The 17662-nt window shown below is 64.2% G+C and overlaps 1 protein-coding gene across 3 annotated transcripts in view; it reads left to right on the forward strand.

Annotated features, from left to right (window-relative positions):
- The first annotated feature begins 13708 nt into the window (after nucleotides 1-13708).
- The window catches only part of NFATC1 (nuclear factor of activated T cells 1), a 109102-nt gene continuing 105148 nt past the window's right edge, over nucleotides 13709-17662 (forward strand). For 2 of the 3 annotated variants that reach the window (XM_078435105.2, XM_078435107.2), the window contains exon 1: nucleotides 13710-14353. In XM_078435105.2, coding sequence (XP_078291231.1) covers nucleotides 13789-14353 — 565 coding nt within the window. In that variant the 5' untranslated portion in view covers nucleotides 13710-13788. Of the gene's footprint in view, nucleotides 14354-17662 lie in introns of all 3 variants that reach the window. The other variant, XM_078435104.2, reaches the window with a different exon arrangement.

The raw sequence follows: 17662 nt of genomic DNA on the forward strand, positions 1-17662 counted from the left end.
TGGTGTTTGGGGGGAGAAGGACACCTGAGTTTAGGGCTGTTCGGGCATGGCCACCGTCACGTCCCCCTCTACCAGTTCTCCCCTCAAGTCCTTGGGGGTGGGCTGGCCTTGTCCCCTCCCAGGACAGCAACGGTCACCTGACGCCTCTGAAAACTTTTGACAGGGTGTGTGGAGAAACCAAGGCACAGGGAAGTTTAAAGTGATTTCCCCAGAGCCTGGGAGGCCGTCCGCTCCTTCCTGGCATTAACCTGAGGCCGAGGTGCACGAAGATCCCTCCCCAGACGGTGCGGTGGGGACTCGAGGGGAGCCGTGTTGCCCCCCCCCCAGGGCGAATGGTCAGGCTCCGCCCCTCTCGGTGGTCCCCTCCCAGCCCGGCAGCCACCAGGACAGAGCGCGGCAGGCTTTCCCGCCAGGACCCTGCAGCCAGCCTCCGGGCCGCCCTGTGTCCCCCCCGTGACGGGGCTTTCTGGCACATCGTCTCCTGAGAGCTTTCGTCTTGGAATAATGTCGGACCAACAGAGGAGCTGCAAAGACAGTCCGTCGGAGCCCCCCTTTCCTCCCGCAGCCTCCCCGGGCCGAGCGGCCTCCCCTACAAGGGCTCTGTCCCGCTGGCCCAGAAGGCCCCTCGTGTCCCTCCGTCCTGGTGGCGGGGAGTGCCGGGTGGAGTTGTGGGGGCCACTCTGAGGCAGGAACGTGGCACCGACGTGCATCCTCGGGCATCTCCAGCCCCCGAGATGCAAGATGCATGGGGACGCTTCGAGCAGCGCCTGCTGGTGGGGGCCCTCGTGCCCTGGTGCCAGCCTCAGACCCGCTCCAAACACACAGGAAATGCCTCAGCATCTGGCGTACCGCCGGGTGTCATTTCAGAAGATTCCAGAAGGTGGTGCTGGAAGCTAAGAAATGACACCCCGCCGGTGCGCGGCAGAGGCCGCGGCTTGGGGACAGCAGAGAAGAGTTCTTACACCTGGGTGTCCTCCCTGAGCTGCCTCGGGGCCCACGGGCTTGTGTATACATGTGGTGCCTGTTTTGTCTGAATGGGAGCCACGGGCTCCTCCTCCCAAACAGGTGAGAGGCAGGCCCCGTGTGTCGGGCGGGGGTCTCCTGGTCCAGGGGAGGGCCCCACGAGAGCTTGCCCCGGCCCGCAGCCCCCTCCCTGTGGACAGAACCTCCTGGTGGGTCCGGAAGTTTCCGGAGGCCGAGTTGGCCGAGTGGAAGCCGTGGGGACCAGCAGAACCGATTCTGTGTCCTTTTTTCTGAGTCTTAAAAATACTCAGCGGCGAGAGAACGAGAGAGAACCCAGAAGCGCCCTGTGTCCGAGGCCACCCGGCGGCGGGCGGGCGGGTGCGTGCAGGTGCCGGCTCTGGGGCCCCAGAGGCGAGTGACACCAGCCTCGCGCCCTGAAGAGAGGCGGCTCCGCATCAGGGGCCGCGGGGCTGCTCCCAGCATCCTGGCGCATCCCCCCCATGCGGGTCCTCGTCACGGGGACCCCTCCGGCCCCAGCCCTGCTGCCCTCCCCTGCTCTGTCCTCCCCCCGTAAGCCCGGCAGGGGCTCGGAGCAGCGACCGGTCGGGGGTGGGCAGCCGTGTCCACCCCCGAGGCCCGGGCCCGTCCGTCTGTCTGCCCCCTCTTACCGGGCTGCCCGGCGCTCCACCACCTGTCCAACCGGGGCTCGTGGGGAGTCCTGGGCCCAGCCCGCAACCTGTGCACAAAGAAGGGGAGAAAGACCCAGGCCCACCAGGGGCGCCCTCAGGGACCAGGGCACCGCAGGGCCCTGCAGGGGAAGCCCCGGGTCACTGGGCACAGCGGACGGGCCCCCAGAACACAGCCGCACCTCCTCACCCCGTCCGCACTCAGCTAAGCCGCCGGCAGGTCTGGGCCCCTGCCCTCGGCAGAGCCCGGACAGGGTCCCGGCCAGAACCCCAAGGCTCCGAGAGCGGGGCCCCCGTCCTGCCAGGGCCCCGGAACGCTGTCCTGCAAGCCAGGCGTGTGCGACAGCAGATTCAACCCTCGCTTCTGGGGGCCTCGTGTCAGAGGCCAAAGTGCCCGGGGCCGTGTTCCCGGGGCGTTCTTGGGCCCGTGGCCCCGTGGCTCCAGTCTCTGCCCCCGTAGGCGAGGACACCTGGTACACGTGAATTTGCGGGGACACAGCCCAGGACAGTGGGGTGACCGCTGGAGGCCGGAACGGTGTCGGTGACATAACAGCCACGTGCCGTCCGCCGAGGTTGCTCCTTCCGCCTCTACCCGAAGGCGCCAGGGTCTCAGCAGCCGAGCAGAAAGGTGGTTTCAGTTGTACGGCTAGTAGTTGTGTGTCCTCGGGCGCTGTGCCCGCCCCCCTGCCCTGGCCCCCAGCGGACACGTTCCTGAGAAAAGGGAAAACCTGCAAGTTTGTGTCAAGGCACGAGCTCTCGAGTTAGTGGTGGGGTCTGAGTAAACCCAGGGCGCCGGGCAGCCCCTGGGGGGCACCGTCCACACACCCATGACCTGGACTTGGCCTCGGGCGTCTTTCTGTCTTGAGCGGCGCTGTCTCTCTTCTCTGTGACTCGGTTTCTTCCGGTGGCTCCCAAGCGAGTGGCCGCGACCGAAGAGACTGGGGACAAGCAGGGTTCTCTGAGCATCTAGACACTGTTACCACGGGAGCAGCTTTGGGTTCTCAGACCGGAGAAGGGGACGCCGTATTCTCACTGTTTTCCTCAGATTAGAGCCGAGAAGGGGCCACACCATCAAACCCGCAGCACGGACCTTACCTTGTCTGGGGTCCCCTAAGCGGAGCGAGGATGCCTCCGGCCCGCGAGCCCTGGGGGGGGGTCATCACTCCCGCCCGGGAGGTGCCGACGGCCTCCGGGTCCGGAACAAAGCAGCCAGCTCCCCGCTCCCTGGCACACCTGTTCCTGCCCAAGCCTCCTGCGTTTAGGGCAGGTTCCGTGGAGAAGATTAGCTTGTCGCGAGGAGGACTCACACCATTACCTTCCAATTATGCATCCGACTCCGACGTCCCTCTGATGTGCTTTTAATTGTCTGTATTTCTCTGTCGTTCTCTAAACGGTCCATTTGTGGTCCCAAGTTGGGAAGCTGACGTTCCCCGCCGGTAGGGGCTCGGGGAGAGCAGTGCCCCTCTTCCAAATTAAAGCGGTTATTGATAAATCCACACGGTACATCTGGCTCCGTTACCCGGGCGAGGTCTGTGCGCAGGGACGATCCCTGCGGGCTCTGTGGGGGCCCAGGCACGATTTCTGGGGATCTGGGCCCCTGCCCGTCCACACCGTCCGCCCTGGTGGCCGAGCGTGGGTCGGACGGGTTTCGTTCGGTGCAGTGGGCTGCCGACGGCGGAAGCCGGGCGCGTGCGGGCGCAGGAGGTTGGTGCTGGACGTTGGAGACAGAACTGCACGTCTACCCGAGTCCCAGGAGAGAAGTGCGGTCCCTCCGATCCCGAATCGGACCGTGAGCCCCCGGCTGCTTAACAGACGAGCACAGACGGAGCGGATGAAACAACACAGTCCTGGGGGGCGGACGTCCGAAAGGGGCTCCTCCGGGAGAAAGTCCGGGAGCTGGCAGGGCCGGCTCCTTCTGGAGGCTCCCCGGCCCCCGGCAGCCGGCCGGCTGCCCTGTCCTCCCAGCCCCCACATCCAGCCTCCCTCCCACGAGGACCCTGAATGCACTGAGCCCACCTGGAACCCGGCACTGTCCCAGCTCGGAGTCCTTTGTCGCTTCTGCCACGAGAGACGACAGGCCCCGGGTTCCCGGGACGAGGGCTGGACGCCTGCGGGGCCGTCGTGACCGGGGCGGAGGCCCGTGCACGCGAGGGCTTCCTTGGGCGTGCCAGGAGCAGGACGCCACCCCGGCACGTCGGGGGCCGGCCCTGGCACCCCAGCTGGGTTGCCCCGCTCTGCCTGCCCCTCGGACACCAGCCAGGGCTCTGTGTCCGCTCAGCTCTCACCTGCAGGGGCACCGTCTCAGGAGATACGAGCACTTCCCACAGGGCGTCCCCCGCGGGTGCTGGGGCCTCCTGCCAGCTCAGAGGACACTCCAGGTTGGCCACCTGGCCCCCCGGAGGTGCTGCGTCAGCCACGCAGCAGGGATGTGGACGCCGGGACAGAAGCCACCCGGAGAAAGGGGTGGGGCGGTAGAGCGACGGGAACCCGCCGTCCAGGGCCCTGCTGTCCCTGGGAAGAAGCTGGCGCCCAGGCGGCCCTCTGAGCATGGCGCCCGCGAGGGGGAAAGAGGCCGGGAGCCCTCGAGGTCCCTGCTCTCACTCCCTTGCTCTGCCCGACACGTGCCCAGCGGGGGAGGACCGGGTGCACAGGACAGCAGACGTGAGGCACACTGCAGGGCCGTGCGGGTGACCCAACGCCTGCGGGGCAGGGGGGCGCGTCACAGCCACGGTGGGGGCTGCCCCCCCACACCCCCGCCACCCCCTACTGCACCGCCCCGGACGGATGCGGCCGACGGCCCACCCTGAGCCCCAGGGACCCTCACGTTGGCTTCCGCTGCTCTCCCTCTCCCCTCGGCCCCCCTGGGCACCCCCACCCCGATGTGTGACAGAAGGAGAAGAAACTGAAACAGCGAGAGACGGCGGGTGGCCTCTGTCTGCTCCTCCACCCCCCGCCCGGCCGGGTCTCGGGACAGGGGCACCAGGGAGATGGCCGGCCGGAGCAGGCGCGGAGCCCAGGGGCGTGTGCATGAGGCCGCGCAGGGAGACCCGCAAACACAGAAGCCCAGGCAGCCTCTCCTCACCGGCCTCCATGGGCCCAGCAGCCCAGCCCTCGGGGGACACCTGCACCCCATGTTCGCCGCAGCACGGTCACGAGAAAGGCACAAGCGAGCCCGACATCCCTCTGTGGACAGACGGATGCACAGAGGGTGGCACACACACCTGAATATTCTTCAGCCTTGGCGGGGGGGGGGGGGGAGTTCTGCAAGATGGGGGAGGGTTGAGGACCCTCGGGCAGGGGGGAGTGAGGGGGGCAAGCAGGAAAGTCCCCAGACTCAGAAGCAAGGGGACAGAGGGTCGGTCAGTTTGCAAAACGAAGGGGTTCTGGGGACCGGGGACTGCCGGAGACCCGCGACCCAGAGTGGCTGCTGGTAAATGTTTATGCGCGTTTTACCGCAGTTGTAAGAAAGGGCACCTTTGGAACACTCTCGCCGTCGGAGTGCCGGAGGCCCAGGGGCTGGCGCGGGCACCGCTCTGCCCCGCGCGTTCCGCGGCCCCCCCTCCCCTCCTCCCCCCCTCCCCCCCTCCCCCCCTCACGAAGCAGCCAGCCCAGGTGGGCGATTCTGATCCCTCACAGGGCACTGCCCGCCCGCCGCCCGTGGCTCCAGGGGCCACACGGCCCGGGGCCGCGGCTCGCGGCGTGGGGTTTGAAACGGCATCAGCGTTCGCTTGCGCTCTGGCAGGATGCCACTTCCTGTTTCTGAGAGCAGGCTTGTAAAAACTGCCGTCTGCCGGACATCAAACGGCTCCCGCACAGCATCTTGATGAGTTAAGTGTAAATGAATCGGAAGCACATGGGACTAAATTTCCCTTGAAATTCACTCCGGTTTACAGATTAATGGAAAAAGCGCCTGGCAAAACTTGTTTAGACCTTTACTGAACCAAAAACACTTTAAAAATAGTTTGGGGAGCTCAGCGAACAAGCCCGGGCTGGGCTCCGCGTCTTGCGTGGATTTTGGGTGGCTTCCACTCCATTCCCTGGGGTTTGGAGCCAGGACGCTGGGAGGGGCACCCGGCTTGTGCCGCGGCCTGGGCCTGGGGGGAGGGGGGCGGTCCTGCAGAGCCCCCCCCCCCCCCCCCCCCAGCAGCACGGCACCGGGCCTAACAGGGAGGTCACGGAGAATCGAACAAGGGGCTTAAGACGATCGGCATCCCTGTCTAACACCGGGGATAAAAACACTCCCGTTTCGTTGCCGCTTCATTGAACAGATCCAGGAAGCCGGCTAGCTTAAGGGACGCGTTTCGATGCTGCCGTTAGAAGACACTGTGAACTCACAGGTACAAACCCAAGTATTGTCAGAAACAGAAGGCGGGAGGCTGACAAGAGCCAAGGCCACAGCGTGAGGAAGTGGTTTCTCCTCCCTGGACGTGGCCAGAAGGACCCTCTCAGCCCGGGGCACGTGGGGCCGATAAAGGCTGAGGCCCCCCGTTTGCAGGTGCCTCTCGCGTGCTAGAAACTAAGGTCGGTTAACGGGAGTGTGACATCTCCGGGAGCCTGTGGCCGCCCAGGGCTGGCCGGGCGGGGAGCACGGGCGCGGGGGGCCCGGGGGCCGCTCGTCCGGGGCCGGCACAGGAGCCCCCGCGGTATTTCGGCAACCTGCGCCGCCCGACGGGCACACGCCGTGGACCGCCGGCTCGGCCCAGTTTGTGTTTCCCAAGAGTATTCCAGGTGCAGAGCGAGGCAGCGTCCTCCGTGGGCTCCGGCAGACCACGCGGCCCAGCGCCTCCTTCTTCCTGCCTCTTCGGGGCATCGCTTGGTTCTCATCTGCCTCCGAAGCCGGGCCGTCCCCGTCCACACGCAGGAGGAGGAGATCGTGTCTGGCCACGTGCACTTGCTGTGTCTTGTACGCCGCGTGGCTCCCGTAGCCGTGGCAGCACCAGTCAGACCGGCCTGAGCAGGACGGGAGTCGTGTCCTCAGCCCGGCGACACGCTCACAGGCCTGCGGACCCGGCTGGATCCAGACGCTTGAACTGCTCGCAAACCCGCCTCCGGATCTGCTTCCCTCCACGTCGGCCCCGGGTGGCGGAGTTTCTCCAGGAGGAGCCACGGGCTGGCCCCACAAACCCCAGAGGAGGAGACGCCTCCTTCCGGCAGGTGCAGGAAGCCTGCGGGGAGTGGGGGGGGGGGTCCCCCTCTGAGGGGTCTCCCTCAGAGACCGTGGGCCAGGCCCCGAGGCAGAGGCTGCGTGACAGGGGAGTGCTGGTGGCCGTGGCTGGCGGCCACGCTCCCGCGACACGTCCTCTAGGGAGAGCTGGGTGGCATCCAGGGGATGGGGGCCGCGGGACAGGACGTGGGGGACATCCCGGAAGGAGACGAAACCGCACGGTGTCCGTGTCCACCCCTGGGGATGCCGGACGGTCACCTCGGCCGACACAGCTGCCAACCCTCCGGAAGTTCCGAGTCGAAGCACCACTGGGCTGTGGCCCTCGCCAACCCGTGGGGGGCCCTCCCCGTCTCTGCCCAGCCCCACGTGCTGGCGGCACCTGGCGTTCCGGTCCCTGCCCTCCGTCACCACGTGGTGACGCCGCCACGTGACCCCTTCTGACAAGGACCCTGGTCACACTGGGTTAGGGCACACCTACCGGCCTCCTTGGAGCTAATCACGTCTGCAAAGACCCTCTTTCCGAATAAGCCCCGTGGGCACAGACCAGGAGCTAGGGCTCTGACCCATCTTCTCGGGGGACGTGGTTCAACCCGTGACCATACTGCCGCAGAATAAAGGGTCCAGCGTGTTGAGTGACCAGCGGGAGGCATCAGTGACGCGAGCGGCACCATCTCACAGCCTCACGGAGGCGAAGACCCTCACGGCCGCGCCCCTCGGGGGGCAGCGGGGACACAGACCGGGTCGATGCAGGGATGCCGCCAGGAGAGCTGCAGGCAGCCGCTGAGCCTCTCCAGGTGGAAGCAGAGGACACGCTTTCAAACAGAACCACCATTTGAAGCCTGTGGATGCGGTCCTGAAGGCAAGCAGCACATGAAGCATTTTTCTGAGAAAATCTGGGAAAATTCATCAAGAAAGGCACGAGGCATCGGGGTCTGAACCAGGACTGCTCCTGCCCTCGGCTTCGTGAGGACAGAGACTCGCTCCGGAGGCTGCAGCCCGGCACACGGGGCCCCTGCACCCGCCCCCCGCCGGAGGGCTTTCCCTGCAGGAGAAGCAGGGCGCAGACACCCCCACTCTGGCCCCTGGGAGCAGCGTCAGGGGCTGGACATCTCGGGAGGGCAGGAGACGTCACTAGATGATCCGGTCACTGAACAGATAAGCAAGCGAAGGACAGGAACAGGCCCCTGATGGGGGGGCAGAACCCCAAGTTGCTACGATATATTATCTAAAATGTCCAGTTTCCGGTAAACAATTATGAGGCACTCGAGACGCAGGAAGGCACCCACACGCGTCGGAAAGCAGGCGGGCAGAGAGGCCGCCTGGGGGAGCCGGCAGGTGCCAGACTTCACAGAAAAGTACTGCAAAGTACCCATCGCAGAACTCAAGGCAGCTGCACTCGAGAGGCAACGGGATGTCACGTGAAGGAGACTGTGGAGGAAGAGGGAGAACCCATAACAAAGAGCCAAATGGAGGTTCTGGAGTTGAAAGGCACCGGCACTAAAGGGAAAGGTACACGAGAGTGGATGACAGAAGATCGGGACGGGCAGAAGAAAGAACTCCTTGGCTTGAAGACAGACCAGTGGAGATTGCAGCCGAGGAGGCAGAAATGCAGGGAAGAAAACGCAGGGGGCGTAGAGGAAGGGGTTCACGGCACCAAGTGCGCAGCGGGAGACAGAGGGCAGGAGGAAAAGAGAGAAACGTGGGCCGATGTCGCCAACCTACCACCGAATAGTGACGTACGTGCCCGGGAAGCTGGATGGGGATAAGTGCGGACTCAAACCCACACGTGGCTGTACGAACGCCGAAAGCCAAAGACAAGGAGAAAATCCTGAAAGTAGCGAGGGAAAAATGCGCCCCTTACGAGGGACTGACGGTGACTTCTCGGCAGGGCCTGCGCGGGCCCGGAGGCCGTGGGCCGCGTGTGCAAAACGCCTGTCAAGCAACAGCACGATCGTCAGCAAAACCATCTTCCGAAGATGAAGGGGATGGAGACTTTGCCGGGTTAAAACAGCAACGGCGACAATGAGACGGAATTTGCCGCCCGCAGGACCCACCCAGCTCGCAAAATAGAGCAGGACACGCTTCAGGCTGAAGTCAAGCGCCCCAGACGGAGGCTGAGTCCGCCCGAAAAGCCAGATCACCGGTAGAGACAAATGGACAACGTTTCTCCCTCCTTCTGTAGCCAACTCAGAAAGCAGTTGTGTAAACAAATGTGTCTGTGACATGACATCGGGCCCATGATTAATACAAAGGTGATAGACGTGGAATACATGGGCGATAACAACCAGAGGAAGCGGGTAGGGCAGAGCCGTGTGGCCTAAGGAGACGGGAGAGCGATAATTATCGGAGTGTTGCCAGGACCGTGTGTCACATGACCTCGTGAACTCGGGAAAAGGGACTGAGCGTACCCGGGACTGAGGTTCACACCAGCGCCAGAAGCAAGCGAGCATATCGTGAAGCGGATTGTGATTGAGATGCCGTAACATCAGGGAAGAGTCGGCCGGCATCTTGAAAAAGCAACAGAAGGGAAGAGGAGAAGGGAGGCACGAGAAAAGCAGAAAACAGCACCGTAGACGTAGAGCCAACCGCATCAATAAGAACATTAATGCAGATCGACCAGACGATCCAAAGGGCAGAGATTGTCGAGTGAAACAAACAGAAACCCCACGATCCGCCTTCCAGCTGGAGACGGAGAGCCCTTAGGGGTCAAAGGCACAAATGGACGAACGCGGTGCAAGACAGCGTCTGATACAGGCCGGCAGAGGCGAGAGGCTCGTGCAAACGTCAGACAGAACGGACTGTGACACGAGGGTGCGATTAACGACACAGAGGGACGCTCGATACCCGACCCGTCAGGAGGACGCAGCCGCAGAGCTCCCAAACACAGCGAGGAAACCCGTGGAAAGAAGGAGAGACGGACAGTTGTCCCACAGTAGCCGCGGACGGCGTCGCCCCACCGTCCGCGGCGCTCAAGCAAGCTAAGCGAAGGCCAGCAAGGAGACAGAAGAACTTCACTGCATCATCAAGCAGCCGGACCCGCCAGGCGTGGACAGACAGTCCACCGCGACAGCAGGGGGGTCGTACTTCTCAGGTGGCACGGAAGGTTCTCCAGGCTGCGAAACAAACGGGCCACCGCGTGAGGCCGTCACGCCAGGAAGTGAGAGGGGGCCGTGGAGGCGGGCAGAGACTTATCAGGGGGAGGTGAGGACCCTGGGCAGGGGCGGCAGGCGGCTTGGAGGAAGGTTCTGGTGCCTGGCCAAATACAGGTGGGGAGACGGTCCTCCAGGCCCTGGGACTGAGGCTGGTTTCCCGGTGAGGAGGTCCCCCAGGGCTGCCCCAGGTGTGGAGCGGGGAGAACATCAGGTGCCAGGCTGACCACTTTGGCCTTGACCTTGGTGCCCTGGGCAAGTGCCCCGGGGAGGGAGGGTGAGTGAGTCTGTGACCACTGAGGTTTTAGACCTGGCGTGCCTGGACTGGGTGGTCGGGCTGTGTCTGGGCAGAGAGACAATAAACGAAGGGCCTCTGCAGGGCCCCAGGGGAAGGGGGTGGGTTACAGAGAGACTCTGTGAGTCAAGTGCAGCGGAGAATCTCAGAAGCCCACATTCACGGAGCTCTCGGAACACCTGCACCTGGGAGGGAGTCCGAATGCTCTGACACAGGGGTGCCGTCAGAGGGCACCCCGTCTTCCCCAACTCCAGGAACAGTTGTGAGACTTATCTGCACTGGCAGTTTTTAAAAACATCAGCAGTTCACCTGAAAGCCAATGACCCTCCGTAGTTGTGATTTCTTAGTAAGCACCATCTCCACCCTCTGCTGGATGTCAAGTTCACCCCAAGCTCGCGTCCTGGCAGCTCTGACCCGCCTGGGTGCCCCCTTCCTGCCGGTGAGAGGTGCCGTGAGGAAGGAGAACCCCCACCTGCGGCTGACAGGGGTCAGAGGCTCAGGGCCCCTAAACGGAAGAGGTTTCAGAGTGGCCTCGGCTGTGGTCTGGAACACAGGTCCAGCAGGAACCGCGCTCTCCCCTAACTCGCGGATGTCCCAGGTGACGTCCAGGAGCAAGAAGTGACGGGTTGCCCAGCTGAGTAACAGGAAGAGGGGCGGCCGGCCGAACCCCCGGCCCAGGGGCGGCTGCGCTTGGCCGGTGCGGACCTAGGCGGCCGGGAGGATTGGACCCCGCAGGCCCCAGCGGGTCCCCCAGGGCAGGGTGCCGAGCCTCGGCTGCAGGGCAGCGCAAGCAGGCCCTCCCGGCCCGGCCCGGCCCGCACACATCACATCTCGGCAGCACTCGTGCATAAACTTAAAGCCGGGCGACAGGCATGGCCCGGGCTCTGGGCGCTCCACAGTCAGGTGCGCTCCAGGAGGAGGGATCTGGCGCCCAAAGGGACTTTGAAAATGGTCAGCTTCCCTGGGTGCATCGCCCCAATAATCCACAGAAACAACAGTAATCTAAAAATAGTCTTGTTTTCTGTCCTCAGCTCCTTTTAACTTCGTTAGTCACCGATCCTTAAAATAAAACCCGTGTAGCGTCTCTCCTGGTAGCAGCGATAAACACACCCGCGCGCAGGCCGCGCCGACGGGCGGAAGGGAGCGCAGGGGCCGCGGCCGGGGACCGACCGCGGTGGCCCCGGGGTGGCCGCAGGAGCCGCCCCGGGCGGACCGGGGGCGCGCTGGCCGAGGAGCCGCCGCCGCCTCCGGAACTCCCTGCGCCCTGGCGCGCGGCCACCGTGGTCCCGGCAACGGCATTAAACAGAGGGAAACAGACGGGGATCCCGTCACCGGGCGGGGAAGAAGGAGGCATTGAGAGCAGACAGGAAGAGAGCTTTTCTGGATGGAGTGAAAATTATTTACTGAAGGGGAGGAGGGGGGAGGGGGAGGGGGAGACGAGGTGGGGGGAGGAGGAAGAGGAGGGAGGAGACTAGGAGGAAGAGGAAGCGGAGATGGAGAAGGAAGTGGGGGAAGAGGAAGAGGTGGGGAAGAGGGAGGGGAGGAGGGAGAGGAGACGGGGAGGGGGAAGGGGAGGAGGGAGAGGAGATGGGGAGGGAGGGGGAGGAGGGAGAGGAGATGGGGAGGGAGGGGGAGGAGGGAGAGGAGATGGGGAGGGGAAAGGGGGAAGGGGAGGATGGAGAGGAGGGGAGGGGTTGGAGGGAGACAAGAAGGAGGAAGAGGAGGGTGGGGAAGAGAAGGAGGAGAGGTGGAGGCAGAAGAAGATGTGAGGAAGGGGAGGTGGGAGAGCAAGAAAACGGGGAGGAGCCTGTGTGGGAGGGGCGGACAGGAAGCGATGGGGGTCAATTTTTATTTTCATGCAACTTGTGAGACCTTCTTGCCCCGGTGCCCGGACTCTGCCCTCAACCCTCCCCGTGGCCCCAGATGTGGGCCACTAAGACCCCCAGGCCGCAGGATCTTTGTAAGGGGCGGGGCGAGGGAGGGGCAAGGGCTGTGAGGCCCTGGCGCCCCCTGGCGGCCTCCCACGCAGGAGGCGCGCCCCTCCCCCTCCCAGCCTCAGAGTCTTCGCGGGGTCCCCCCAGCCTCGGGGCATCCTGATGGGGTGCCCCCAGCTTCAGCATCCTCGAGGGGTCCCCCCAGCCTCGGGCATCCCCGTGGGTGCCCCCCCCTCCGGGGCCCTAAGCCATAGTATCCTCCCCCCCTCCCCCGCGTCACCTTCTCCCCGGCCCCGGGGCACCAAGGCACGTGCCAGGCCCAGTTCACCGCGTGGGGGCAGATCTCCAGGTAGGGGCACCTGGGAAGTGTCCTGACAGCCACCCAGACACCCGCGGGAGCGCGGCCGCCTGACCGAAGAGTGGGTGGAAAGAGGGATTTCAGTTCTGTCCCCAACGGACTGGATAACCCAACAGACGGCGGTGGTGACGGCTTCCGTCGGGCACCGATTAGCCAGCGAAACTCACCGGTTGGGGCAAACGTTGCACCGACCACCCCCCCCCCCCCCCCCCGCCCCCTCCCCAGCCCCCCCTCCCCCCGGGTCCAGGCCCTGGAGGCTTGTGGGGCGTCCGCTGCCTGCAGGCCTCCTGAGTCCGCGCGGCAGACACAACTTTGCTTTTGGGGTTATTTGAAACCACATAAGGGTGTCGTGCAGCAGATTTATGATTTTTATACACCAGACGTTTTAACCGCCCTGACGCCCCAACCCCTTCCATCCAAGGCCAACACGAAAATACGGTCCGGTTTTGGCAGCTGAGCCGCGCCGAGGAGAGGCGGGGAGGCGGGGGGGGGGGGGGGGGGGGGGGGAAGAAAGTGTAAAGTGAACCGGGCGGCGTTCGAGGGGCCTTCCCGAAACCAGCTCCCGGGCTCAGACCCCTCCCCCTCGGCTGGAACCCCAAAGTCCCTCCCGGGGCGGCTGGGAGCCCGGGGGCGGGCGTGGGGGCTGTGCCCGGGTTCTCCGGGACCCCCCCCCACCCCAGCTAGCTCACGCGGCAGGCAATCTGGGTCGCTCAGATATTTACAGAGTAAAATGACAATAAGTCCACGTCCCGGGACTGCCGTGCAATCTGTTAGTAATTTAGCGGGATGGGAATTTCCTTTCTCGGGCCTGCCAATGGAAGCGCTTTTCCAAATTTCCACAGCGGGGGAAGCCTGCGATTTTACATAATGACTTCAGCATGCAGGGCGCTCTCGGCCCCCTCGTCTCCGCTCCCTCCGCCCCCTCTTTAAAGCAGAGTGTGACTCCCTTAGGACACGGGCTGGACCCCGGCGTCCCGGCCGGCTCGTTGTTCGGGTGCGCCCGGGTCTCACCCGGGGCGCCCCCGCCCTCCACGGGCGCCCCCGCCGACACCCCCCGTGCGCCCCGGCCCTCCGCGGGCGCCCCTGCCCGCCCCCGGCGCGCCCCCTCCGGGGCCGTGCGCCCCTGCCCGCCCCCCGTGCGCCCCGCGGGCCCGGCGAGCAGCGGGCCCGGCGGCGCGGGGAGGGCAGGAGCTCGGCGACTTGTCCTCCGGGCCCTGCGCCGGCTCGGGCGGGGGCGTGATGTCACGGCAGGGAGGGGGCGCGGGAGCGGCCGGGCCGGCGGGGAGGCGGGGGAGGTGTTTTCCAGCTTTAAAAAGGCAGGAGGCAGAGCGCGGCCCTGCGTCAGAGCGACACTCAGAGGACTCCGAACTCGCCGGCACAGTCACCGCGCCGGGTCGGGCGGCCGGGCGCGGGCACCGGGGCGCGGGAGCACACCGCCGAGCCCCCGCCACCCCGCCACCCCGCCACGCAGCTCGGGCCCCAGGGCCGCGGCTCGGCCCGCCACGCGCGCACACGCCCCCCAATGACATTTGTCCGGGGCGGGCGGCGCTGAGCCGGGGGAGAGGTCCCTGCCTTCCCGGGAGACCCTGCCGGGGCGGCGGCGCCGAGCGCCTCCCGCTCCTCCTCCCGCTCCTCCTGCTCCCCGCCGCCGCCGCCGCCGCCGCCGCCGCCGCGTGGATGCCAAGTACCAGTTTTCCAGTCCCTTCCAAGTTTCCACTCGGGCCTCCGGCTGCAGTCTGCGGGAGCGGAGAAACTTTGGGGCCCGCGCCGCCCTCCGGCGGCACCATGAAGTCGGCGGAGGAAGGTAAGCCGGCGAGGCCGCCGCCCCCCCCCGCCCCCCGCGCCCCCCGGGGTCCCGGCCCGGGAGCGGCGAGCGGGCCGGGCCCGGGTCCGCCGCCGGGAGGGGCGCGCGGGCGGCGGGGCGCGCGGCGCGGCGCGGCGCGGCTTGGGAAGCGGTGTCCCCCTGGTGTTTCCCCGGAGCAGCCCTGGTCTCGAGCGCGCCTTCCTGCCAATAGGTGTCTCCTCTCCTCCAGCGCTGAGCGCAGCCTCGCGGCGGAGCCGCTGCCCAAACTGCGTTCAAACGCAGGCGGTCCGGGGACCGGGCGAGGTTAGGGCCGTCGCCACCGCGGGAGACGCCTTGCGACCGAGCCAGGAGGTTTCTTTGGGAACGAAGTTCGGCCGGTTTCGTCCCCAGCGGGGGCAAGGCCACCCTGCGGCCTGGGAGAGCAGCCACGCGGCGTGAGGTGGGGGTCTGCGCCCCTGCGCGAGCTCCGCCGGTGGCGGGCGCCGTCTCGCCCCCCGCCCCCCCGCCGCGGCTCTGCCCCGCTGGTGGCTCGACCCGCAGGACTCCAGGCATCAAACGCGCTGTCTGGACACAGCCCCTAATTCAGAACATTTTGCAACCTCGTAGAGGGCGAGTTCCAACCGTAGAAAAGGATTCAGGATAGTTTGAAGAGGGACCGCCAAGTTTCAAGCCGCTTGTTTATAGTCCCCAAAGTGCATAAAGTGAATGAAGCCTGGTGATGGCGACTCCTCTCCCGACAGGGAGTCTCACGGAGTCCCCTTGGCCCGCTGCCCTTAGAAGCGCCACCACCTCCAGCCGGGCGGCCTGGAGCTCCCACCGGCTGTGCTCCCGCAGGTGTCTGAAAACGGCCTCCCACCGGGGTGACCGGCATCCTGCCGGGGCATCGGGACGGCGATTGCACCCTGGGAACCGGGAGACACCTTCCCAAAGGCCTTAGGAGCGCCCGATGTTTTATTTAAATTATTTTAAGACAGCGGGCAAACTTGGTAGTGAGTTTTTGGGGCGGACGTGCTTCTGAGGACCAGAACTTTCCTGCGGCATTTGCAGAGCAGACTTAGAGCCGCGTTCTCCGAAGCCTGCCAGCTTCGAGAACCTACGTTCTTTAACAGAGAGGAGCCCAGGCCAGTCGGTACGCTCATCAAAAGGAGATCAATTATTTGCCGGGTGTTTTGTGTCGGTGGAGGAAGACGTGCGTTTCTTACCATTTCATCCCAGTTGAGGAGATGTTTAAATGTAAATACCAGGTGATGGTTATGGGCCAAGCTCTCGCTATTGGAACAGTTTCTAAAAAGTGTGCTGAGGTTTTGCTGTCGGATTCTGGGACACCGTTTTCGGAGTGTCTTCACTTGAACAGCCGGTGGCCCATCCTGCAACAACCTCTTCTCTTTCACAAGGAAAAAAGCCATCTGGGGGGGTGGGGATTCTTCCTGTTTCCTGCATTTGACAAAGGGCCTCTGCAGAAAAGACAGCAGGCCAGGTGCAGCGAGGCCTTTGGACCAGGTGAATATCCGTGTATGTTGTGAGAACTACGAGGCGAGGCAGCTAGAAAGCGTGGTCGAGTCCTTCAGGGAGACAGGCTGAGGGTATGACAGGCGCTCCGTTTACTGCAGGTCAACGCCTGCCTAGCCGAGCGAGCGCTGGAGGACGCGTGATCTGTCCCCTCCCCAAGGCCTGACTAAGGCGTCAGCTGCCCCTGTGAGAATCTGCGTGATTCCCCGGCACTTCCCTCCAGTTTAATGAGCATCTGGTTTGAAGCTCATTAGGCCTGTTGTTTCTGAAGGCCTTGTGCTTGTTTTTCCGCGTGGAGAGCGCAGGGAAATGCAAGGCCTGGTAGGTAGCCACCCACCCACCCATTCCGAGGTTGCTCCACACAGAATGCCCCCGGGGCTCTCCGGAACAGAACAAAGCTCGCTCTGTTCTCCCGACACTTAACTTCGAGCCGGCCGCGTAGTTTCCTAATCCAGATTAGGAGAGGCCCTGCTCTATCACACCCAGGGCTGGAGCTCTGTGCTCCCACACCCGCAGCCTCAGAGACTAAGCGCCAAGCTAAACATTTGCATCAGGACAGGAGTGTCTGCTGAGTTGGCAAATAGCTCCACACCATCTACCAGTTGAAAGGCGCTCACCGGGAGGGGGGTGCTGGTAAGGGGAGCGTTTAAAAACCTGGCCTCCCCATGTGGTGGCTTTGGTTGGGGATCTGAAACTAGGTTGGGGGCGGCGGGGAGCTCAGCCTTAGGCAGGGCAGGGCTGAGTCCTGGTCCGGTGGCCCAGGCGGGAAGCTGGTGGGCACCCATGTGCGTGCGGAAGTGCGAACCCACTTTCTCTGAAACGGTCGAACAAAAAGTGTTCGTCTAAACAGATGACAAGGGCTGTTGTGTGTACATTTTCGGTGGGGACTAGAAGGTGGCTGCAGAGAAAACAGCTGGAAAGAAAATGAAATGTTGCGGCTTCTCAACAGAAACAGACTTCCATTTGCCCGAAGGTCAGCAAAAAAAGCGAACTAAAACAAAACAACCCTCCAACATGCATCTCAAAGTGAGCACTATTATTAGAAACTAAATCAGGCCAAAGTGAACTATAGTTTATCACTGGAGAAAACCAGGCATTTTGAAAAGGGTCAGGGGAGAGAATCAAGGGGGGGGGGGTCACGTGATTTGCAGCTTATTTGCTTCCGGAAAGAGCAGTACCCCCAGGGCAAAGGGCCTACAGGGCAGAAAGGAGGGCGCTTGTTCCTTAGCGGACCAGCAGCAGTGGCTGCGGTCCCGCCCTCCCTCTCTTGGACGTGTCCTTCTCCGTGGCTGACGCTCACTCTCCTGTAAAGTTCGCGTGTTCTTGCAGATGCCAGTTGTGCGTGGCGCTGAGACACTGGGGACAGTCGGAACGGACGGCTGAAGCAAAGACGTAGGAGACAATGGTGCCCAGACCTGCCTTGTACATTAGATTTGCTGTGCCCGGCTGCTGTGTCCTAGCCTTGGGTTTCAGTCCCCACACACTGAACCTTTGAAAGCTTTGCAGTTACTTGTGGACGCGTAGGAGTGTGCACGTGTGTTTTAAGAAGTTGCAGGACTGAGGCAAACGGTGTTGCAACGAAGCTAGGTGGCGGGTGGGCACGAGCCTGTGAGGAAGACGCCACAGCACAAAAGGGCTGCTGTGTGCCAGCCAGCGGCGCGTAGATGTGCGCATCCTGCGGGCCACAGCAGAGTCTCCCACTGTACGGGAGGGCGTTTCCGGTCCTTGCGGAAACCCGCACGTTTCCTTGGCATTTGCGGGTGAGTTAGCCACGGGGGCTGAGAGATGGTGCACCCCCCG

This window comes from Panthera onca, chromosome D3, assembly GCF_046562875.1.
Source record: "Panthera onca isolate mPanOnc1 chromosome D3, mPanOnc1 haplotype 2, whole genome shotgun sequence".
Classification (NCBI taxonomy): domain Eukaryota; kingdom Metazoa; phylum Chordata; class Mammalia; order Carnivora; family Felidae; genus Panthera; species Panthera onca.